The following is a 25,069-nucleotide window of genomic DNA, read 5'->3' as shown; positions in this document are numbered from 1 at the left end:
CGTGGCCATGGAGACGCACAGCAGAGTGTTTGTGTTAAATCCCAGTTCTGAACCAGCAGAAAACAATACAGAAACACAGGAGGCTGATGTCTGAGCACGGCAATAAATATTTTCCACCTAAATATTGAGTTCTCCCCACATACATCCCTCTACCAAATGAGAAATTCATTGTTTCATTTTTTGGAGGGCGGTCATCTGGACATCTTTTATAAAAGTCACACAAGTATCCTCTGGAGGACGGAGTATTTGGAAATGCCACAGTATTAGCTGAAACACCGAGGCCCAGCCGTTGTGGGTTTGCATTCCTTTCCACACAGGCGTTCCAAGCGGGCCACTTTGGCGACTTGCGGGGAAAGCAGTGTGCCATGTTATTCAGCTCACTGTAATACGATATGCCAATGCCTGGAGCGCGAGATGGTCCACGCATTTGTGGTAGGATAACAAAACTTAGGGTCAAGACAAAGAGGCACAACTGAGCCCTTCCAAAGCAACTCCACCCCCCACAGAGAGAGCTGACTCAGGCAGCAGGCTCTGGCTCATGTAAAGGACGAATTCAGGAGATTTCTACGGACAGCACGGTCGAAGACATGTGCAGGATCTGGGGTTGTTGTGCTCATTTAGAAGCAGTGTTCTGCCAATATAATGAATGCTGTGCATCTAGTAAAATCATGAATATCTCTGGGGATATGGAGGGATGTAAACCTTTAAAGAGTCTTGTTTATTTGCCTGATGGTGGTACATTAGTAAAAAACTACACCGAATTGCAGGATATACACTCACCGAGCACTTTATTAGGTAGACCGATACAGTAGCTTGTTAATGCAAATTAATCAGCCAATAATGGCAGCAACTATAGGCAGACATGGTAAAGAGGTTCAGCTGTTCAGACTAAATGTCAGAATGGGGAAGAAATGTGATCTAAGTGACTTTGTTATTGTTGGTGACAGATAAGGTGGTCTGACTATCTCAGAAACTGCTGATCTCCTGAGATTGTCTCGAGAGTTTGCAGAGAATCGTGCAAAAAACAAAAAACATCCAGAGAGCAGTAGTTCTGTGGGCAAAAACGCCATGTTAATGAGAGAGGTCAGTGGAGAAGGGCCGGACTGGTCAAAGCTGTCAGGAAGGTGACAGTAACGCAAATAACCACACATTAGAACAGCGGTATGCAGAAGAGTATCTCTGAACACACAACACATCAAACCTCTTAAGTGGATCGGCTACAGCAGGAGGAGACAAATAGTCTAATAAATACCCAATAAAGTCCTCACTGAGTGTATGTTTGCAGAAATGTTCCAGTAGTTATGGGAGTAAAAAATAATATTTAAAAAGCAACACTGCATATGAAGTTTTTCATGCAACAGTATTAGTTCACAGGGCTTGCTCTTAAGCAAATGAAGGTTTAGGCAGATTTTCTGTATTTATTTAATTGCTATAAAATATCCATGAAATGCGTCTATTAAGTTTCTTATGGAAGCAACTTTCTCTTTTTCGTGGTTTAGAAACTAAAACTCCCTAGTTCCCCAATTTAAGCAATTTCACAAATACTTCAAATGTTTTTAAATCTCCATGTATAAAAACATTCTTTATTGTTTTATAAGAAGCCTGCACTTCTGGGCCAACAAAATGGTTTAGTTGTTTTTATCACTGCCCACATTTAACTGTCTTGGGAAGTTAGAATGTTTAATTATATAGCAGGCAGGTTTGGGATATCTTCCAGCTGTAAAACCGTTGTACTGGTTAACCAAGAGAAATCCTTAAGAGTTAGTTCATACAAATTGAACAATAATCATGTCCCTCACTAAAATATAGAAAACATATGATCTGCTTCTTAAGACTGAGGAGACAGTTGAAGCCTTTAAGATACTCAGTCCTGGCACACACTAACCACTGCCACTAACACACCACTAACACCACAAATGTTCTCATAAGAGTGAAGACCAGATATTCATGTGCATAATGCAGTCTTGGTTTTCTAGATTTTCAATTCTGATTTAATTGTATGCAATTTTATTTCAATTTCATGCAAACAGGTGATGTTTTGACATTCTGTAATCATGACCTCACTGAGCGATGAGAGACAAGACTGGGCGTAAGATAATCTATAAAGCATTATAGATTATTTTGTTGTTCCACAAAATAAATTACTTCCTCGGGAGCAGCAAGTGACTGTTTTCCATTTGCCAACAGAAATGGAAGCTGACTTGAGACATTTACAGTATAAAGATGGAAGACGTCATTTATTGTGTGTAAAATAAATCACATACATACAAGGTTTTTGCATTGCATTTGTGATATGCTGTCCATTCAGCATGCTAGCCTCCTGCTAACATACAGACTGCTGCTAGCTTTCATAGTATACTGGGGCTTGGCTTAAATTAGGTCTGATTGATATAAACTGGTTTCAGTTAGAAATTTCAGAAATAAAAACATTTAATGGCCACCTGGACATGATTTGAAATCTTATATGATGGGCATTTGGGGGCACGGACCTCTCAAAAGGAGTCATAATCATGCTTTTGAAAAGAGGAGATGACAAGTGCTGACCCTAAAACCACAAAATAAATCATCGAAGGAAATAGTGATTTTGCCCTTAAAGCACATTCCTAATAAACTGTACAGTAAGGAACGTCATTCCATTTTAAGAATCTCAGAAGATGAGAACAGGTCCTTCTGCCCATCGACAGCACAAGTTCGGCCTACTCTGTTAGACAGCACCCATCTGCGCATGTGTTACACGCCCTGCTAAGCTATCCCGCAGACTACCAGCTCATTTGGTTTGCTGTAAAACTGCAACATTGAATTTCAGATGTTTGAGTGCAGTCAGCCGGTGAAGGTGGGAGACGCTCACCTCCAGCACAGGTCGCTGAGCACTCGGACCACGGCAGGTGGTGCCAGGAGAACCCCACCTCGCTGTCCCCACTCCCGGTCCGCAGGATGGGAACATTGAACTTGTAGCGGATGCCCAGGTTCTGTTCCTGCAGGAGCACCTGTTAAGGTGCAGGACGGTGTAGCGTAGTGGTTAAGGGAGCTGGGCTTGGACTCCAAGGCTGTTGGACTAGGTCCCAGGCAGGGCACTGTCATGGTTCCATTGAGCAACGTACTTAAGCTGAATTACGTCAGGTAAAAAACCAGCAACTTACATGGATTGCATTTACCGGGCTGTAAGCTGTTTGTAAAAGCCTTTTATGTAACTGCATAAAAGCCAACGTGACCCCACCTGACTGTGGTTTTCCTGCTTCTGCACCACCCTCTACTTATAGCAGGTGCACTGTGGTCATGTCGTGCTTCTGTCAATTTATGTGATGGAGAAGAGTATCATGGCTGCTCTGTCCTGCCTACAATGGCTTTGAGTGTGAGGTCTGGTTTTTTCAGGAATGGGATCCAGGGCATAGACCATGGTGGTCTCAGGGACTGTTAGATAGTCACAGTTATAGTGTGTGTGCTTCCATGTGTGCGTGTGACCACATGTACTTAAGCTTAACCAGACCTGGGTTATTCAGCATGAATGTATATAAATGCAACATTTCAGACCACTGTACGGAGGTCATGCAAGGTTAGCATACAGACGTTTGGTTTATTTGGAAAGAAACAGACTTTTCAAACAGTGTGCATTCAAAACAGATTCCTGTGCTTCCTCAGCAGTATGTTAAAATATGAAGCTATCGTCATGAGATTTGCTTGTTTAATGTATAGATTCTTCCATGCTCTGAAAACATGCAGTCATTTTTGAGTGACTCTGTGATAAAAACAATCTTGTTTGATGCTTTCTGTCTGCTGCATAAGATGTTTTGTAATGTTCTGGGTTTCTTTTTTTCAAGTTCAGCTCACAGTTCTTCTCAGCAGCGATCTACTAACTTCCACAAAGGGTATGACAAAAATGTACCCACATTGCCAAGCCAAATCTCGTAACTGTGACACTTTTAATCAAGATGTGTTTATGCCTTCATGCTTATTAATACATTTGTGACAAGATGTCATAACACCACAGGGCTGGCAGTGTGACAGGGGAGGGGTGCGCACAACACTTCAGTTAGGGAATCTCCTTGTGTTGAGTGTTTAAATGTGCTATTCTTCTTCTGTGTATCTTAACATTCTCCAGGAGTTCAACTCCATCACTTATTAAGAGGGAATGAGCTTCCAGTTTTCCCCCATATATGGTTCAAACTTGTGTATTTTTTGTTGTGAAGCTATAGAAAGTAAAGATTGAGCAACTGAAATGGGGGAGCAGGAAAGTTTACCATGACGAATAGATTCTCAGTGGTGGCCCCAAGGGCCTCCAGGGACTCTGGCTCATCTGAGGGCCTCTTGTAGTGGAACGCTGTCCCTGCAATGTCAAACTTCCGGGGCCAGTCGATGGTCCACGCTCCGTTGATATAGTAGTCATCTCCCTCCGATTTCAAAGCTGGAGGTGAGAGAATGCATCCGGTTAAACATCCAGCCGTACATGCAAAGGTTAGGTGTGTGTGTGTGTGTCTGCATGTTGTGTGTGCAGGTGAGAGGAGCTGTGATTAGGTCATTCCTTTCTGTCATCATGAGTCTGAAGCTTCCTGATGTCATTGATGACATTTACTCCTACTGGAGGATCTGTGCAATCTTGGGTTGACACTCCCCCCTAAAAAAGACATCTCCTCAGGTGGAACATTTCACAATCTTTCTTGTTGTCAAAACAAATGTCTCGTCTCCAAGCACAACAGGTCTCCAAATATCCACTTTCTACGCACTGAAAGGGGCCAAATTGCAAAATCACAAATTACTTGATCTGTTCTAAATTCTCCTCTCCAAGGTTATCATTAGGAGTTGGAGATGTAAACCCATAACTTATCGAAATCTGTGGGGAGTAGTGGCCATGACTCATCGATTTCACTTTTCCCATTAGTATTTAGACGGTACTATTGTTTTCCTGTTCTTCTCTAGAGTCCTTAGAGATGAGAAATCTGACTCAGGGTTCAAATGACACTCCCTGCCATTTGCACAGTAATAACCACTCTGACCACTAAAACGTGTGGAATCTACCTTTAAAATGTGTGTGTGTAAAGTGAGGTGGAGGAGATCCTATGAATTTCTGGTATTATGCACATTGGACCTGTTGTGTCTAATGGAAGTTTTTTGTCCTGAATTGGCAAAAAATAGGAGCAAAAAACAAGCAAGACAGCATACATGCTGACCTTACATGGCCTGCTTGGGCACCATAGAAACAGAATAAACCAATCACAGGCAGAACAGATTAGGTATGTTGAGGACTGTTGAGGACTCATTCACTCATGACACAGACAGAGGAAAGTACATGCCTTTCATCACAGACGTGCTCAGCTTGCCCTGAAGCAGCACTGGCCCCACCACAGTCCGTCCAATACGACAGATGTTAATAACCTCAATAGAGCAATGAGCCACAATGATAATTATAGTCCATCAGTGAAGACTGCATGTCACTGACTGCTACATGTATGAACGCAATGTGATCAAGCCACAAAAGGGATAACGTTTTCAAAGCTCGAAACACATGGATGGGAAATTCACGCCAGCACTACCACAAAAATCCTCACAAACAAATCCTTACTAGGATATTTACTTTATACAGGAAACTTGTATATCATTTCAGCAGGGTGGAACACTGTGGTCCAGAATGAATGAACATCCCGTTTGAGTACTGCCCATATTTGGCTGTGTCAGCATGCCTCCCGCCAGATCATTAAAGAGTTTTACGCGGATGACTTTTTCAATGGGTCAAAGTAACCTTGAACAAGTCATTCGGAATTCCATTCTTCAAAGTTTCTTTCTACAAAACTTTCTTTCTTTATTTCTCCCCCTTCCTTCCTTCCTTCCTTCGTTTCTCTCATTCCAGCTTCTGACACACAGCCTCACCAGAGCGGCTGGCCCGTGTTCACGTTGCATGGACACGAGCGTCTCGCGTGAACGAAACCAGAGGAGTTTTCCGCACTCCATAAATCAACATCACTTTCAAACAGTGACTCTGAATTCTCTACAAATCTGTTCCGAACAGCCCTGGACCCACAAGCCTGAAAATTATTTCCCTTAAAAGAGAAGCCTGGTCTTATATCTATCATTTTATGATTAAAGTGTATTACAGTATTTACCGGACACTTCCAAACTAATACAGAGGTTACTTAAATTTGTGGTGACTGAACCGCAGTTCAGATTTCTGATATTAGCTTTCACTAGAGATACTTTGGCTTGTGATGCGGAGAGAAGTAATTCTTCAAAAAAGAATAGAAAAATACTTATGACTAGAATATAGCCTAGGAAGAGTATAGTCCATCAGCAATTCGATATAAACAGGGGAGAAAAGGTAAAAGAACCAAAACAGCTAAATAAACGTGGCATGAGTTTGGACTGGAGCCTGGTGTTACCATGTGACCAAGATACTCCAGTGATGACATACACTGCAGCATTAATGCCACTATGACTGCCAACGCAGGCTTCTCCCCTATCTATGATTGTTTTCCAAACAAACTAATTGAATCCGCTTGTTAAGATTGCTTTAATTACGGCATGTCCCCAGCGGCTGTTTTCCTCTCTGCCTGTAATCCCAAACTCCTTCATCTAGCCCACTAAAATCAATGGCTGTTATCGGAGAGGCAATGATCGTCATTGGTAATTCAGATTTATGGCAGAGGACCTGCCAGCTCGGCTGCTTTTCAGTGTGATGAAACTGCTCTAGACAGCCTTGCTATCTCTCCCACAAAGCCAGAGGAGTCTGAGGAAATAACCCAGAGATGTGTAACATGGACCTAATGGATAAAAAAACCCTCAAAAAAGATAAACAGAAAAGCCACATCCATCCAGCTTCTCATTACTCACACACATCACTATCCGCTGGTTGCCTTGAGTAACAGCGAGCTTCAGCACAACTGTGCCTTCATTAACCAAAGCCAATTCTTGGCTGGTCTTTTTTTATAACATCTTGATAATATATTTTGGTGTGGCCTGAAGATGAAGCCATTTGAAAACTAATGAAAAGTGAAATACACAAAGAAGTGAGAATGGGACCAGTTCAACATACTTCAAGCCAGAACATCTTGAAAGAACCTGCTTTTGCCTTTTTTTCAAGTTTTAATAAGTACCACCAAGAACGGTTTTCATTACAAGATCACATAAAACAAATGTGTTTATCATCACATTTTGTTCCAGATCTATCCTGTCATAGAGAAATGATTTACCAATGTAGTTTTTTGACATGGACACTTCTTTGATCTCGATATGGACAGAACCCCTTGGAATCTGAACGACCTCCATGTAGCCTAGAGGAGAAAGAGGAGAAAAAATAAGTACAGCAACCACTTATTCAAAAAGAAAATATCATGAAGACCATTCTCTCAATTCTAGAGGAACACTGCAATTACAAGAAAAAATAAAAACAGGGAAATGATAACTTTCAATAAAAACACTGCTCTCATCTGAACACTTCACATCTCTTGCACCTTTTCATGGCCCTTTCAGATTCTGGAGGCACTCGCAGACAAGTGATGTCTTCATGACCATTTCCACGCAATAAATGATGCCATTAATACTCATATATTGTCTCGGGGTTTGTATTTTGACTTTGTGCATCTCAACACTAAAAACACACACTATATCACCCAGCGACCTGGGAAACTAACACAGTCCCGTGAAAAATGGAGTGTCTGGCAAGCGTGCTGTTCTGGCACATCGAGAAGTCCCGATTGCCAAAAAGTCAATGAGTCACTGAGTTTTTCGCCTCTCTCACTTGGAGATAAGAGAATACAGAGCGTCTTCCAGAAAACTGATCAGAAACTTGTCACAGCTGGTAGGCCAGCAGGGAGAGATAGATTGGTCCACAGGTGAGAATATTCCTTTCCACGCCTTACTCGCTGGCTTTGCGGTTACCCCTCAAACATGGAAATGCAAGTCACATTTCACATTTTATATCCATTCCTCAACAGGGCGTCCAGCCATGTTCTAGTTTAGAGCCCCTCATTACGGTCAGAGCCGGGTCACGTATGAGGATAAGAGGGTCTGTGAAATAAATGTACGCTAATGTAATTAATCTCAAACCTCGAACGTTGCGGTGTGGTTGCAGCCAGCTCCTGTATCTCAGTGTGCTGACCATTTATCTGCAGTCAAAGCCAGTTATGTATCTCAGAGCCCTGACCGCAAAGCGACAACGGTCCTAGCTGGACCTAGCTGGTTGAGTGTCTCAGAACCCTGACCGCAAAGTGACAACGGTCCTAGCTGGACCTAGCTGGTTGAGTGTGACGGTAGTGTGGTGTACCTCCTCGTGGGAGCGAGTCGTTGAAGAGTCCCTCGGTGGCCTCGCAGGTGCTCCCGTCCCCCCCGCACACCCGGCAGCGGTCCTCCTTGGCGTCGGACCCCAGGATGTTGTCACAGCCCACATGCTGAGGACGGTTTAAAGAAAAACAAACTACCTTGTGTTAGTGCTTTTGGGTAAGAGCGCTGGCACACCAGAACTTCTTGCCCGCTATGAGCCTTCAGAGGAAATGCGAACTTCTCAACCTTTACATCAGGCAGCAAAGCGCAACTTTTGAAGTGTGTTGGGCACCACAGCAGCAAGCGGCTAAAGGAGTCCTACAAAAAAGCCCTGGGTCAACAAACCTGTACAGCTCTCTGCCCTTTCTGCACTTTGCTGTGTAACACATGTTTGTAATAAGTATGTGCAGTAAACGTATGTGAATGAAGCTATTATTTACACATTCACAATACATGCACATGCATGGAGAGGCAATGCGTATAGTTACAAAACTAATTTAGATGATGGTGTAATTGACAATGGTAATGTATGATCTTCTGGGAGTCCTCTGAAAACTGCCATCACTACAATGTATATTTATGATGGCAATGGGTAAATAAACTAAATAAACTATCACAAATAGTCTCTGGAAATGAACACTATTAAAATGAGCAAACTGTGTGAAGCTTATGCATTTTAGAAAATGCGAACTATTGGCGCTGTTGAATCATTATTGAATGATAATGACAGAGAAACTCCACAGAGAAATACCATTAATTCTCATGCATACCTAAATAAACATATTCTTGCTCTTCTGTGAAAATCTATTGAATGGCAAAAATGCATTGATTCGTAGAATAGCCATCTCAATATGTCAGCCTTAAACTCTGTCAGTCAGCTCAGTCCAGATGAATGGAAGTAAATTTTTCTGTGGTAAAATTTAAAGATTTATATACTGTACAAGCTGCAAGAATACATCCACGCAAATGTTTGTGCACAAACTCCCCTCTTTCTCTCTCTCTCACGCAAACTTACTGTACACACAAACGCACACGCACACACAATAGCTTCAAAACACAGAATACAAGTTTACATCTTTCGGAGGTCAATATGAAACGTTTCTCATTCAATAGTAATGTACACACAATATTGCCATTGAATGCAATTTTCCCACAATTCTGGCCTACTTGTTTCCTGACGCAAATCCAGACACAATTGTAGCAGGAACTGCGGAGGTCAGATAAGAATCAGAGGGAGATCTACCCATCATGCTTTGCGAATCAGGTGACGGCACTACTTTCATTCTTTTCTGTGGCCTCATTGTTCCCTTTCAGGACTCGGCTACTTGTTTGTAGTCTTACAGCCGCAGCGCTCCGGTATCTGCAGAGATCCCTCTCTCAGATAATGAATCCCGCATTGTGGCAGCGAGCGCAAACTGGGTCAGGGGAGAGTGAGACTGGAGCCGCACACACACTGCCACCGCACGCGGCATCTGGGGAACAGCGCTGCAGCAACGGGGCTCTCCGTACTCTCCGTACGCAAGCCCCCTCCCCCAAAAAACAACCACCATTTGGCCCAGGAAACTGCATGTTATTTCCCCCCCCACGTGTCTTACATACATTGTGGCCCATGCAGTGCATGTTAAAAGCAGTTTCTGACTGCTGCCGTGACTCTGTGTGGCAGTCAGGAGCATTTTAAGACAGGGGATGCGCTCACTGACCGACCGTAAAACACACATCCAATAAAACAGCATATACAAAGTGCCAGAATTATTTTTCAAATGAAAAAATAAAATAAAAAGAATACACACACACACACACACAGACACACAGAATACACATAATTCCAGGGGCACGATTAAAACATGTATTTTAAAAGAGTGCTTCAGCAAATATACCACTTGTCATTTGAATTTCAAATGCTTTCAATTTTCTAAATACAGTGGTTAGATAGTGCCCATTTATAATAAGAATGAAACGGTGACCGTCTCACAGCTGGCCCCATTTCTTATGCAGATGAGATATGATACGATTTTACTTGTTAAATAGGCATCGCTTAAAGACCAGCAGTAACATGACTAGCGTAACATGATATTGAAAACCAGATAAAAGCGACAGAATGTCAGCTCTAACCTTGCACTCGCCGTTGATGCAGATGTCCAGTGAGTCACCCTTGCAGCGCGTGCCATCGATGACAGCAGGAGACCGCTCCGTGTAGAAGTTGTAGCCTTCGGCCAGGCAATTCAGGGCACAAGGCTTCACACCGCCTGGAGCGAAAATGCACAATGTAAAAAGTAAAAAGGAAGAAATGGCAACCTTAAATCAGAGGCAGGAAATGACCCCATTAATGCCATCACCCACGACCGCCGATAAATTAAGGGTTTAAAATTCTAACTGGTGATTTCCCTCCTCAATATATAATCTTTCTGGCTTTGTTTGAAGACCTTTGTGTGAGGCAGATTTGACTGGGGCGTCTGCTGAACTGGGAAAGCACTACTGGCCAAGGTCTGGAGGAATTGTGCAACATGCTGCGTCATAAGACAACTTCTCAGGGCAAAGAGAAGAAGATAAAAACAGATAAAAAGCTAAAGATAAAAAACTGCCCCTCCGAATGGCCCAGTTTTCCTTACAGTCAAACCACGGTGCACAAAAAGCAACCCAGAACAACCTACACAATTGGCTGCTACGCACACAATGGCCTTAGTACTTTTCCAGGCGCTCTAAATCAGATTGACTCAGAAGCACAATAAAATACTTTTTCCAGCTTCACAGGTTGTTTTTCCTTTTTCCTTTTTTCCATTTGAAGTAGTCTGTATGTCACCGCTGTCTTGTACACAATAGTAAAAGGCTGAAAAAGTGCAGATAATTTGGGGATGAAAGCAGTGGGGCGATAAGATCTCGGAGCTCCTCGAGCGATGGAAGCAGCCTGTCTGCGTCTGCTCAGCAGAGCGGCTCAGCGTGCGCGTAAGGGCCTCTAAAGGAGCTGCACCACAGGGCCCAGGGCCACGGTGCAGGGGCACGAATAGGGGGTGGGAGTCACAGTTCAAATCCCACTTTCAGCACTACGGTCAACATGTACAGTATACCTTCTTTTTTTGTGACCCTTATTTTTAATTTCCCTTTGGTGGAAATGATTAACAGATCTGCCAGCCCTGATCCAGTTCTATGTGTGCAGCTGGGTTTCAGGTGGGGTGGGGGTGGGGGTGGGTGGACATGCCTGTGCACTTGTGTGTGGAGCACGTCTCACTTTAGTAGTGCGTGATATCTCCCAAGGGCTCAAAGACACAGACACAGATCAGCGTTAGAGGGAGGGGGAAAGAATCAGACAGGCGAAAGGAGGGAGCGAGAGAGAGGCAGTAGAGAGGAGAATATCCTTACATACTTCTTCTCAAATCCTTACATATGCATTAAGCCCACACTGAGTCCTGAATCCCTGAACTGAGCCACGTCTACAACAATGAAACTGTAGATGGCAGAAAGGGTGTAATGCGTTATTGGAGCGTGTCGGTACTGCGGTACATCTTAACGCTCAAGTAAAGCTCTCCCTCGCCTGGGGGAGCTGACCCCATCAACTTACTTTTTATTCACCAGCCTATCTGACGTCACAATTGCCTTTCTGAGCAGATGAACCTTTCTGCGATACAGTGACCATAAGTCACGGTTTAGCCCATCACAAAGGAGAAAGTGCATGTGGAAGACATTACTGCTGGAAGAGGCAGCAACCTCATGCCCTGGCAACCCCCACCACCATCACCCTCACCCCCGATTTTTCGCAGTGCTGGTCCATAAAACAAACACATCAGGAGCACATAGCACAGAAACAGCAGTGCAGAAGACCTTCAAACACTCGAGGCCGTGGAATCTGAAGAATTTTCAGGGCATCAAAGAGACTTTCGCACTGCTGGTGTACGCAGGGTATACACAAAAGCCTAGTATGCATACTGTCATTGGGGAGGAGAGAAAAAAAAAGAAGAAAAGAGTACAAACTTTGTAAAGCTTACACCATGTGGAAGCCCACGGCACATTAAAGAGGGGATTGTGTTGTGTCCACACGCCCTGCTATGAGAGCTCACCTCCAGTATAAGGCTTCCAGTTGTAGAACTTCCCACGGAATGGCATGCTGTCAAAATCCGCACACTGCTTTTCCCGGAAATCCCGCGATCCTGCTGGACAGGCCTACGAGACACACGGAAAAAAAGCCAAGAGCTTTATTATCTGAGGTGCGAGCAGAACTCAGAAGAACCGAAGAGCTGATCATAAAGCTGAAAGTGACTTCTCTCAGAACAAAGTGCTCCAAGGACTGCTTTGGAGTCCAGTGTTGATTGTCCTTGCACAATAGAGTGCTTTGAGTCCGTAATTGGGAACATGAATAGGGAACTCCTGTTTTATGCACAGTCCATTGTCTTAATGCAGCCTTCACAAAGATGTTTAATGAGGGAGAAGGAAAGCGGGAACATTTACTAGTGTGCAAAACTCTTTGAAACCCTGAAATTGCCTGCCCTCTGAGGGAAAAAAACAAAACATTTTTCCCGTTCATTGCATTATTTCACGGACCGCAAGTGATCAAGGGTCCAACCGCAATCAAAACTAATAAGAGCGAGATTACATCAATCAGCGTACAAAAAAAGCAAGGGCATTTTTAAAAACTGCTTGAATCAAATTCAATTTCAAAGGCCCCATTAAAAGTCCCATTTGTATGGATTTCAGGAATTTACTTTGAAATCAGGATCTGAATCAACCTCTGCAATGGTAGCTCAGGCATTGATAATATGATGAAAGCAGAAAACATTGTGTCCAACAAATTAATACTGAGGTGTACTTTCATAGATGTAAGCTCAGAATAACTTCAATGCTGAAAATCAGACTACTTTATTAAAATAAAATAAAAAACGAAATGATATACAGTGTGACATGCAACATCATGCTTAATATTGCAGATTCATTCATTTCTTGTTTTTCTTTCTCTCTGCTTCGCATAAAAAGATGCCAGAATTGTGAAGTTGTGTATTTGCTTCCCATGTGAATATACTTTTCTAAAAAGTAAATTTCTGCTAAATGCTGCTAAATTAATACATTTCACATTGCAGTGAAGACTGAAAAATAGCAAAGAAGAAAAATAGCAAAAAAACAATGACTTTGCATAGAGTGCTAAAAAAGAAAGGAAAGCACAAACACATGTGTACACACATTCTGGGGTCAGACGGCCATGGCAGTGTCTTTGCATTTCACACCTTCTGAAAGTAATGAGCTCACCGGCTCTGTGTTTCTCCTAATTTCGCCTCGTAATGAACTCACCAACGACCTGGCTTCCCGCCTTTGTTGTCCCCTGCTTTCAATTAAGGGGGTGACATTTAACACCACAAAGGCAGCCCTCTCTCCTCTGTGGCTCTGAAGCGGAGCCGTGGCACTGGGGCAAATGCCCAGAGAGCATAAAAGTGACCGCAGGAGTCTGAGTTGGGAAAGGGCAGAGGAATTAGCTCATTGTTGTGAGAGGGAGAACAAATGTGAGCCGACCTTTGCTCCGCTGCGGTGCAGCGGTCCGGGCAGGAACCCCCACCGGTGGGGGGCCATATCCTAAATGACTTAAACCCTAATAAATTCAGACGTTTGACAGAAACGCCCCACACGACTGGGGGCAGCGCCGTGTAAAAGTGCCCCCCTCTTCCCCCCCACTCTCCCCTGGCCATCCCAGTGAGGGCTCTGGGGTTCCTTTGAACTGGCAAAGGGTCAAAGGCCTAATTACATTAAGGCTCATGTCGGGGCCCAGCATTTTCATCAGCTGCACTACTCGTCAGTTCTCCCTCCTGCGTTACCTCCGCCCCCCTCGTATCCTCCTGTTTGTTGTACCGGCGCCATGAGACACACATTTTCATTGGAACGCTCCGGGTTTTAGCGCAACTGAGTCAGTGGTTGTCGGGAACGTAGCTTGTTTTCCAAAATAAACGTCCTTGCGCTAGCTCTGAGTTGTTATTTTTACACTTTTTTAAAAATGTTAGATTACCCGCAAAGATTGGGCTAGCTGACATCTCACCTTGAGGAGTACAGGCCACCAGGTTGGTGGGGGGCATGAATTACCATCCCCCACAAAAATATTTGTTTGCAGCAAATTTGGAAACTGGGTTTTTTGCTCAGGAAATGCTTTTAATGGCAAACAAAAGCACAGACTCATATCCTTTCTCAGGACAACCACTCTCAGTCTGTACAGGTAATTGTGCATAATGTTAAAATTTAGAACACTTGAGAAGTCTGAGGAGGTAAAAAAATAAATAAAATCCAGGGCCAACCTAGCATTATGTGGAAAAGAAGCAGCAAGGAAAAGCACTGGGAAAGCTGGTAGAGACTGGGAGAGACCTCTTTATCAACTCTTTTCTGCTACACTTACACACCACCATCGCATTTAGCCAGCGAGTCATGCGTCACAACTGGCCGTGGGCGGGGGCAGAGGGGTCGGTTGTACTTCACCTGAGTGGCATTTCCACCCCCGCACACAGTCCTCCTCCCCTCACCCCTTCATCTCTCCTCGTCCCTGACCCAAAACCCCGTCTCCTTGACGGTTCCCAGGGGAATTTTGCAAACACACTTCCAGCGGCGGATTGGCAGAGTCAGGGGGCGGCGGTAAGCTGACAGCAAACAAGACCCGAGTCCCGCTCTGTCACAGGTTCCATTCATCCTCTGCCTGGGTCAGCAAGCGCCTTAATGCAGCCATGCATCACTGTCCCCCCACTCTGCGGATGCTCACAATACAGGGCAACTCTCCCGGGCACAGGGGGGTCACCATCACTTACCCACCGTCACCTTTTAGATAAATCCGGAAGGTTAAGCTCTTAACCTGCGCACACCTTCAGATGACGGCGTTCATCGCTCTGCTTTAAGCCCGGCTTCCATGTTCCTCCTTTTATTTATTTTCGTTTGTTCTTTTAAAGGGTACCATGCACTTACCATCCTTCCATCCAGCATTCTTAATGCACCGGTGGGCTCCAGTCAAAGCCCTTGAACACTTCATTTAACATTAAGAACATTTCTAGGTGCACTCTAAGCGTACTCTGTAATCCTGTTGTCTCAGAAGTACACCACAAGAAGGCCGACATATTCTTTCAACAGGAAACCTAGCATCAAGTGCCATTCTGTTATAGAATCTAAATCCCAAAAAAGTGGGGTCGGAATAAATGACTCAAGCTGAGTAATGCTGCAGATCCACTACATTTGATAAAATAGTATCAGTAAAAGAAGTAGCAGTTGTAGCAGCAGCAGCAAAAGTAGCAGTAGTGGCTGTAGCAGCTCAAGAACATTACAGCACGATTCAAGCAAAAGCTGAATTCCGGTCATTTAAGAAATTAATCTCATCTAGTGAATAAATATGATTCCTGGATTTACCTAGTAACCGAACATCCATTATTTCAGATTTTATTTTTAATTTATTCCAGTTATTCAAGATAAACCAAATATAAGCCAACAATATTCGTAGTAGGCATGTGATTCATTATCATCTGTCTCTCAACAGTCATTGTTGAATTGAAAGCCTAGGCTCCAATATAAACCACTAAATCACATTAAAAGAACTTGAATTGTGTGCCCAGGGATGGCTGAGGCCCTGAACGCCTGCACAGCTTTCATGCCAGCTGCCGACACTGCGAGCAGCTCCTCAGCTGAACCAGGACAGACTGGAGAGTGAGTAAGAGTCTCTGGCTTTCTCTGTCTGGGATCAACTTCCACACTGAACTGCAACAACTGGCCACTACAATTTTCGAGAAGTTCTGTCCTTGGTCAAAGACTTCACGTTTAAACAGACCATGGTTCCGGAAAGAAATGGCCAGTCCATTATATGGCCAGCCTTAAAGAAAAGATTAAGCTAGAAAGAGCGAGCAAGAGAGAGAGCAGGAGGGAGGGAGAGAAGTCATGCGTACTCACATCAGTGTTACACGATCTGTAACGTTTCCTTTCCCCAAGACAGTACTTTCCTCCACCAGACGGCCTGAAACAAATTAGAATAAAAAAAAAGAAAAAGATTAATGAAGCATTTTCCACTCTTTGTCAGTGCACTCCACGCTGAAAAAAGGAGCAATCAAAGTAAAAAAAATGAAAAAAATAAAAAAGACAGCCCATTCCAATCAACGCCAGTCAGCATCTGCACTGCGTTTGGATGGGTGGGTGAGTGGGGGGGGGGGGGGGGGAGCAGTCACCTTAATCTGTACCTAGCGCTCCCACCAGGTAGAGCCCGAGACCCCCACTGCCCCAGCGGAGAGTGTCTTTATCACACAAAGCTCCCGTGCTGAGGCAGGGGTTTCTACCAGAGGGCGATCTCAGGTAAGGACATGGGTTTTTTTTCTCTGGGGTTAGAGGGTTTGGGAATGTACTACGAGCTTTCCACAATCACTCCCACACTGGATGCCTCACGGAATATCTGTGTTGGAAATTCTTCTTCTGAGAGCACAGGCATTTTTTTTGAGAGTTCTTGCTCATGGACTTAAAGTTATCTTGGGGGCCATGGTAGAGGTAGCTTGCCTTCCTTTGCCCCGAAGAGTTCATTGGTCTACTAAATGTATTGTTCAGCTGCGTGTAGTCCAATCACATGCCTTAAAAAACATGGATTGTGTGTGCATAATGGAAGGGGGGCGGTTGAAGGTTTATTAATTTTGCCGTGCACAACATTTCCAACCACTGTGTAGCACAAGACAGAAGGTGATATAAGGGGATGATTGGTTGTAGTTCCCACCCTGCATCAGACTCACGAAACAGACCAGTACAACCAAAAAGACTGAAACATGGCTTCCTGGAAATAACACCTGGTCAACCTTCCATATGTTGAATTGGGTCCCCAAAGTGAAAATGTCTCCTTCCCTACAAAATCAGATGTGACAATCGGTGACCAAGGGGCCTCCTCACAATACAGTAATTATGTGAAACCCTTCTTGAGGGCTACCTAATAATGAAGGATTATAAAATAAAATGCCTACGTGCATAAAACGATACTAACAATCTCACATCATAAAGATCATCAACTGTATTCAGGTGAAGGGGGAAAGAGGGGAGGGTTACAGACATTTGCCAGCAGGAGTTGTTTTGGCTCTTTTCTACTCGGGCTGTGCTATTTCAGAGGGCCCCCTCTCCATGACGAGCCCAAACCCAGGAAACAGAAGCCCCACTCAGCTGCGCTGGGAGAGAGGGCCCTGTCTAATGAATGCTTTCCAGGCCCGTTTGGCTGAAGTGCCTCTGCTTCCTCCCCACGGCTCGGTACCCAGGGCTTGAGGCCGATCGTCTTACACAGGTGTTATGCATTACGCCCGCCACACTTTCTCCGCCGTCTGAGGGCAGAGTGTGAAGACAGACGTTTCCTCCTCCGCCGGGACTGAAACCCTAACTCTGTCGAGCGGCCCCCCGTCAGGAGCCGCCCGCCCCGCCGCAGCTCTGCAAATCTTTTCAGGCTCCCCCTTTTCACCCAAACAATTCTTAAAACGGGGAGACAGTCGCCTTGTTTTTTTCTTCATCTTTTTCATCAGGTTTTTCTTGTGCAACATGCTCCGCTCTTGTCACAGCACAACAGTGACTCGTTTGCCCCCTTGGTTCAGCACTGCTGCTGCAGTAAGGGTGCTCGGTAACATGAGACCCGAGGAACAATAGGCCATCGATTGGTACACCCTGGAAGTGCCAAACGTCTGCCTGTGTGCGTGAGTGTAATAATGGGGCCTGTCTGGGTTGAATACATGACTGACAAATCCCTCTGGCAATATTGACATGCCAAAGTTCCCCTGCTAAGAGCTAAGGGACAGTCTGAAAGGCCTCGGCTGGGGTCTCCGGTGAGAGACGGTTGGGTGATTTTCCACTTGGCAGTGTTTTTAGCTTTGCCTCCTGTGTTGTCTGTCCCTCAGTCACCACTGGGCAATTACTGTCCAGAGTTCAGTTCTGTCAGGGGAACATCTGTTGCCAGAACTTTTGGGTAGCAAGGTTAAGCTGTTTGATCAAATACAATGTAAATCAAATACAACCCGAGAGGAATAGTCAGATTATGCCAGCACAGTTTTTGTGTTGCATTTCCGCTGATGGTACATAGAACTTATGATAAGGTGACAAAGGAGTTGTGTTCATTACATTCCGTTTTCTACTTGCTCTTTTATAATGAAATGACGCGTTCGCATACGAGGGAAAGTGGAATGTCTGCCTGAGGATTCCTTTAGGTTGTGCTCACGTCTACCAGTTTCACAATGTACATTTCCATTTCCGCGCAGAACTGTGAAGCAAATGAACCAAAACGTAAAAGAGTTGCTACCCCCCCCCCCTTTTTTTTCTCCTTACGCTCGACCCTAAACTCTGTACCATTCATAATAAGAGAGAGGAAAAAAGGAATAAAAAACATTACAAATGAGTGAGGGAGCCCAGCATCGGGCCCAGAGGAACACCCTGGGGGCGTGGTCAGCTTGCTCTGGCTTACTTTAGCTTACTTACGCTGGGCTGTCACAGTGTCGGAGGGAGGAGGAGACGCCACCACCGCAGGTTCGGCTGCACTCGCCCCATAAGGACCAGGGACCCCAGTCGCCATCGACGCTCTGGGGCCATGTGCCAAATGCCACACACTCTCCCTGGTAACACCACTGGGAACAGGAATGGGATGGGGGAAAAGAGGGGGTGAGAGAGAGAGAAAGGGGGTTATGGGTCAGACGTCCAAATGAAAGAGCAGGCACGCTTTTTGTCACTCGTGCCTTGATTAACATTGGAGCAGCCTGACCGCTGTAATTATTTTAAAAAAGCAATACAAACAAGCAATGATTCAATGCCTAAGCCTTCCCTTAACATCTTTTTCCCATTCTGCTATTCCGGAGGGGTTTACTCCACCACAGTCGTTTAATGCGCCGTAAATTAAGGCATCATCATTAAATCATTAAATTGTACATTTTTCTAGAACAATGTCTGCAACATTTTCCTGAATGTTTGCCTTTGGTTTTCCTCCAGCTCAGTACAGTACAACACCAGCTCACTGAATCCTTCATTCTAGTCCAAATAACCATGCTGAAAACGCTGAAACTGACTCCGGTTCTACATCTACTGACACTTTCTTAATACTGAATACTCAGGACAATACTTCATATTGAATACTATGTCTGCTGCAGTCATTTGAGGTGAATTACATTCGTGTGTAGGTCCCCCAAGGATTTCAGCCCACAATACATTGTTCTGAAGCCAAAAAGTTTGAGCTGTGCCCCTGAACACAGAGCTCTAAACACCTGACAACTCAATACGCCACAAATTCAGGCTACAAACATAAACTCCTCACAGCAGACCCCTGAGACAGACATGCCACAGACCACTATTGAGGGAATCTTTCATTAGCAGAGCACGTATAACTATCATCTGTCATCTGTAGATATTGTAGGTACTTATGGAATGCCAAAAGTTCATTTTGCATTTTTGGCCCAAAGAAAATAACTCCAGAGTCAATCAAACTTTAATGCCACTGATCAGCACATTTTTCTGTTCCATTCAGACAATGATGCCAGGTGATTTTCATAATCACACCTCTGTTAATGTCATCCTCCAATGCCAATGCAAACGTTGATTTTAGACTGGGAAACCACCAACTTCAGCGGTAGAACGAAATTTTATCAGTGCACCATACAAACATAAAGATAAAATTGCATTTGGGCCTCGTGTCGATCTATGCAGGTCCAAGAATAGGGCCCTAAGGGTTTCGCCGTTTACAGAAATGAACCGGAATAAGGACACATCCTTGGCCTTTGTGTTCAATCATTTTAGAGGAAAACGGTATTTTGTCAATACTGGATGTGTCAGCTACAGCACACAGAGCCTTACAAGATAAATAGCCTCGTAGAGTCTACTTTTGTATCACACAACAGTCAATATCTGATAAGTGTCTAGACAATGCGCTTCACTGGCGGTGGCTTTATCTCTGGCAAGAGAAACCAGTGCAGGTCCACGGAGATTCTGATCTTTCCTTTGTGTGGCTCATGCGTCTGTTCGCAAAGCATCAACACAAAGCCTGAAGACCTCCGCAATCCAGAGGAAACCAGCGTTTACAGCAGGGTTTGGAAGCCTGGCACGTATGCCAAACAAAGTTGGTTTCAAGCACTTCCTCTTTCTCGTCTGGCTCCGCCAAGCACAACACCGCACAGGGGGGTTCAGTTTCAAGGGAAAAATTCACCAAAAAATCTGCGAAATGTAAAATAGAATTCTCCATGGCAAACGACAACTGTTTTCATTGTTCCGGGGCAAACTAATTCTACATTGGAGGCGCATACTTCAACAAACCATATGTCCAATGACATGTCTATTGTTGATTCTTTATTCTGTATCTGAGTGCTCCCTTTCTGCTGAGAAACGCAAAGAGAAGCTCTCTACCTGACCTTTAATGCTGGCCTACGACACGTTCACACTGAAACGTATTCTATCTGCTAAACTCTAATTCGATATAGAGTAATCAGATAATCCTTCTTTTATTTCTTGGAATCTTAACTCAATAACACAAGCTTCATTCAGAGAGCATCTCTCCAAGAGAGGTGAAGCCCTGGGCAGGGTTTAAGAGTGCACTCTGGCTCTTTGTCCCCCAACAAACAGACAACTATGTCAGTAGGTTAAGTTGCATCTTGCCCATGGGCTGAGAAGGACCTGGCAAGGCCACGGCGGTGTCGACTGTCACCACTACGCTAAAGCCAGGTAAAACACTAAGACATTTTATAAACAGGATTAACAGAGAAGGGAGAAAGGAAAAGAGAGAGAGAGAAACAGACTGAGAGCAAGTGAGAGAGGGAGTCATCACTAAGGACAACTATGCTATTCAGCAAGCCCAAAATAACCCCTCTAAGAATGTCTTATCTAGCAAGGGCTGACAAAGCCAGAACAGGCTGTACCTGTCTTTCCTAGCCACCGGCTGAAAGTCTATCTGCTTTTCATCGCCCGCTTGTGTCCAGCCACAACGAGGCTCTCTGAGCCAGGGGTCAGGGGTTCAGTGGGTAAAAGCCTTACCCCTCCCAAACCAAAAACACATTAAAAAAGCCGCAATTAAGCCAAAGAGTCAGAGCTGAGGAATCCCTCTCACAGAGGGAGGAGTGACATCTTTTATGAGAGGTAGTCTGGGCCATGTTCTGCTGTCTGACCACATGTAACCACAGAAAGATGCTGACAATTCCATGACCTCAACCCAAGGGTGATGTGTTTGCCTGTCTTCTCCAATCAAAAAGGCAAGTTTGACGTTTTATTGAGGAGATGTGAACGCCGATTATGTTTGTTTTTCCTGCCCTGGACCCAGTCAACATTCGTCTTTAATTTAAGAGTTGCAAATAAATGCAAGTGTATGTTTTTTCTTCATGAACACAAAAGATTGACCCTTGCATTTAATTGTCCAGGGTGAAAAGGATAAGGATGAAAGGACCACAGCTTAGCTTTATCCGCTCCAGTTTTCTGAAAACTGACCCCATGGGCCTGTAAATAAATCAGCAGCAAAGCCGAAGCAGCAAACTAAAGTGCAGAAAATGGATCTGGGTGTCAGTGACTGCTACGTAGTTCTGGTTTATGTTTCATGCACGGAACTACAAGAACATTTCCAGGAATTGTGACTTCCCAGGAAAAGGTTTTGCCATGGTTTAGGAAGTAGTTTATCAACCCAGCATAAGTTTGTTAGTTGGTATGCCTGGTCACTCCTCTCTGTTTGTGACCAATGGCTGAGACTTCTATGCCTCTTGTCCCAGGCTAAGGGCAGGTGGTAGTTCACCACGCCAGGAAACTATGAAAAAAACCCCACAAAAAACAAAAAAACCCTTTCTATTGGCTAAACCTGGGGCCCGAGTGTTGTCCAGGACGCTGAACACGGGTTGGGCCCGTGAATGGGTCCACCGAGCCGATGGTAACCGAGGGCGACAGCACGTGAAACGCTCTCATTCTTCCCATTTAGACATGGGCACTGGCAGTGACAATGGCAGGCGTAATCTTTGTTAAAACTGTCTCTGTAACCTGTCCGGGCAGAAACATGAACTGATGACCCAATCGCATTGTTTGCACAAATCCTCCCGTGCGTGAGTGCGCGGGCGCTGGGAATGGGGTTCTTATTCCCATATCCCACACAATGGGATTAGCTGGAATGATTACAGCTGGCCCTGCTGCCACGCCCGCACTATTCTGCTCCTAATCTTCCAGGGTCACTTTCCCACTACAGTGGGTGCCTACCTGGCATTCCAAAAACATTCCCACTCTCCTGTAAAAAATGGGCTAGAATAATCCAGGGGTTTGGAAGAATGAAGAGTGCATACACACAAACACACACATTGTGAATACATTAATAAATTAATATGAATACTTTTTTTTGGAGTTATTGTCGGATTGCTATCTTGTTGCATTCTTCTCATGGTTGGTACAAAACCATGGCACTAACAAGGTATTTTGAGGTGACTAGAATATAATTAAATATATGTCCTATCTCTTGAGATGACTCATATTAGAACACTGTGTATTAGCACCTATTTTCTTTTTGAGAAACATAAATCTAAATAAGTTAATATTGTCCAGTGTCCATATTGGCCGAAAAAAGATAGTATTATGGATTGTATCATTGTATTATTTAGGAAAACCTTTGATAATTATATCAGATCTAAATACTTCAGTACTTCAATGTATATATAATTCATAGATCAACGCGACTTCACAAAGGCTCAAACTAGTACACACAACACAATTCCTGACAATCTAAACATGAAAATAACAACCCACAAATAAGCTGGCTTCACAATTTTGTTCAACAATATGCTCAAGTTAATTCAATCATTATTAATACAGCCTACTGTGTTATTACATGGTAATAAAATGGTAATTGCTGTTATGGCTATAGTTACTCCCTACAGTTTCTAACCATAAACCAAATCTTGACGAAAGCCATTTTTATCATGTGTAGTTCACCATGTTAAATTCTTTAAATGAAATATAAGAAGAAATTCAAAGAAATGGGCGACACCTCTGAACTCCATAAAGACGCAACGATAAAGCCACAAGAAAGCTAAACTGTGTGTCCTACATGGCAAACCATTCAGTGTAAAACAAACTCTAGTAGAGCAGTTCTACGTCTGAGAGTACAGGCAGATCTTGTTGGACTCAGACAGTTTTGGAGTTGAAGTAATTCTGTGGTGTTACTGGACTTACCCCCCTGTCGATGCTGCCCGTCTGGCACAGTGTTCCCTCAGCTGCGGGAATACTGTTGGTGACACAGCGGTTACTTTTGCTAAGGCACCACAGCTCTCTACACACTTCCTAGGAAAGAAGGCAAAAGCAAGTTGGTGAGAATATATTCATTGACAGAAAAAACAGTAAATCAGTGTTAAAATCTTAGGCTTTAGCATTCACAATGTTGATGTCCAGTATATACGTAAGAGAATTCTCCAGGTTTATGTTTGTTTGTATTTTGTTTTTGGCCAGTTACATTGCTCCCTGGTAGAGGACTTTTTTTTTGGAGGTTACTCTATCCTAAGGTTTATTCTAATTCCCAAAGATCTGAGTTCTTAAATATACTGAGCAGCTTGGACCCAATGGATGTGGCTCCAGCTGTGGACTCTTCTGAGAAGGGAAGTTCACCTCTATTTATTCTGATACATCAAGCAAGACCTGACAGAAACAATTGCAAAGGTCTCCTCCTGATCAGCAGACAATGAAACCAACTCGACAATTGCTCAACACTCTATGACAATTTGAGACACGTCTATTTGATCCATAGGTCAAAAAGAAAGACACAGAGTGAATTTATGCTGTTGATAGCATGCATCTGGGCCTCTGAGTTTGTTCATTGGCAGGGGTAAAATTATTTTCACAAATTTATTGTCAGGGGCTTAAGGCACTAGAAACAAGTCTGAGACAGTATTGACTCACACAACCCTGGAGTCATTCAAACACTCAAAGGGGACCTGTCTGTCTGTACTCTCGTCTTATTGCAAAGTTTGAATAGGTTCTTTCTTTACTCTAAAATAAAGAAAATATAGGCCCTAAGAATGAACACTCATAGCAACAAAACCCTTGTCTTCCATAGAAAATAACTATGCTGGGACCCTTTTGAAGCCTCAACCTCAAAGGATTTACTGGTCAACACTGCATGAAAGATGACTGCACAGTGAAATAAGAGTTATAATACAAAGCCACAGCTTTAGACCCCTGGGTCAATAAATACGTCCTGACCACATAGGCCGCCAGCTCCTGTCCAGATTGAAAAGAGAAGATGACTGGGTCTCTGGTGTTGCTACAGTTGCACTAGCCCCAGCCTGCATCTGGTTCCAATAAGACCTACTGTGAACCATTTAAAAGTCCACACTGTACAGGTCATGCCCTCAGTCACATGGAGACCTCTGTGGCACTGATGGATTCATGGCAGACACCCACCTAAGAAAAGGGCTCTTTGGAGAGCAATTGAGCCATCAAAGTATGCTGGTTGACCTTGTTTTATTTGCTTCTTGACCAGCACCTTTTAATTTGGGCTCCCTTTGTAGTTTTGAGCCGAAACAAACCTCCCCGGGTGGTAACTTGTGGTTTAACGACCAAAGTGAGATGGTCATACCAGCATCATAGATGGGTGGAAGCAAATGAACCATACTCTATGACAGGGAGTCCAATTCTCAGCCAGGACCCCTTCCTAATCATGCTACTGTATCCAGACATGGCTGCCATTCCACTCCCCATGCATGGTGGCTTTGTATTCCTATCATGTGACTGACATTTCAGACTTTATATTTTTGCTGAATACATCTGCATAATTATTATCTGCATAATGTATCATTTGTATAATTAATGATTTAACTTATTTCATTTATTTCTATATTACATATAACGCTACTGTTAAACTCACTGTTTGCCCATTGCCAGCCCA

The 25,069-nt window shown here is 43.9% G+C and overlaps 1 protein-coding gene across 2 annotated transcripts in view; it reads right to left on the bottom strand.

Annotated features, from left to right (window-relative positions):
• The window catches only part of adamts6 (ADAM metallopeptidase with thrombospondin type 1 motif, 6), a 70,253-nt gene that overhangs the window by 15,369 nt on the left and 29,815 nt on the right, over positions 1-25,069 (bottom strand). Inside the window, exons 11-19 of one of the 2 annotated variants that reach the window (XM_061262759.1) lie at positions 23,362-23,469; positions 18,667-18,812; positions 16,135-16,198; positions 12,300-12,402; positions 10,360-10,493; positions 8,252-8,375; positions 7,179-7,259; positions 4,239-4,402; positions 2,849-2,987 (exon numbers count right to left, since the gene is read on the bottom strand). In XM_061262759.1, coding sequence (XP_061118743.1) covers positions 2,849-2,987; positions 4,239-4,402; positions 7,179-7,259; positions 8,252-8,375; positions 10,360-10,493; positions 12,300-12,402; positions 16,135-16,198; positions 18,667-18,812; positions 23,362-23,469 — 1,063 coding nt within the window. The remainder of the gene's footprint in view (positions 1-2,848; positions 2,988-4,238; positions 4,403-7,178; positions 7,260-8,251; positions 8,376-10,359; positions 10,494-12,299; positions 12,403-16,134; positions 16,199-18,666; positions 18,813-23,361; positions 23,470-25,069) is intronic. The other variant, XM_061262760.1, reaches the window with a different exon arrangement.

This window comes from Conger conger, chromosome 12, assembly GCF_963514075.1.
Source record: "Conger conger chromosome 12, fConCon1.1, whole genome shotgun sequence".
NCBI classification, from domain to species: Eukaryota; Metazoa; Chordata; class Actinopteri; order Anguilliformes; family Congridae; genus Conger; species Conger conger.
Note: the sequence above shows the minus strand (reverse complement) of the source record. Positions and strands in the feature narration are given on the sequence as shown.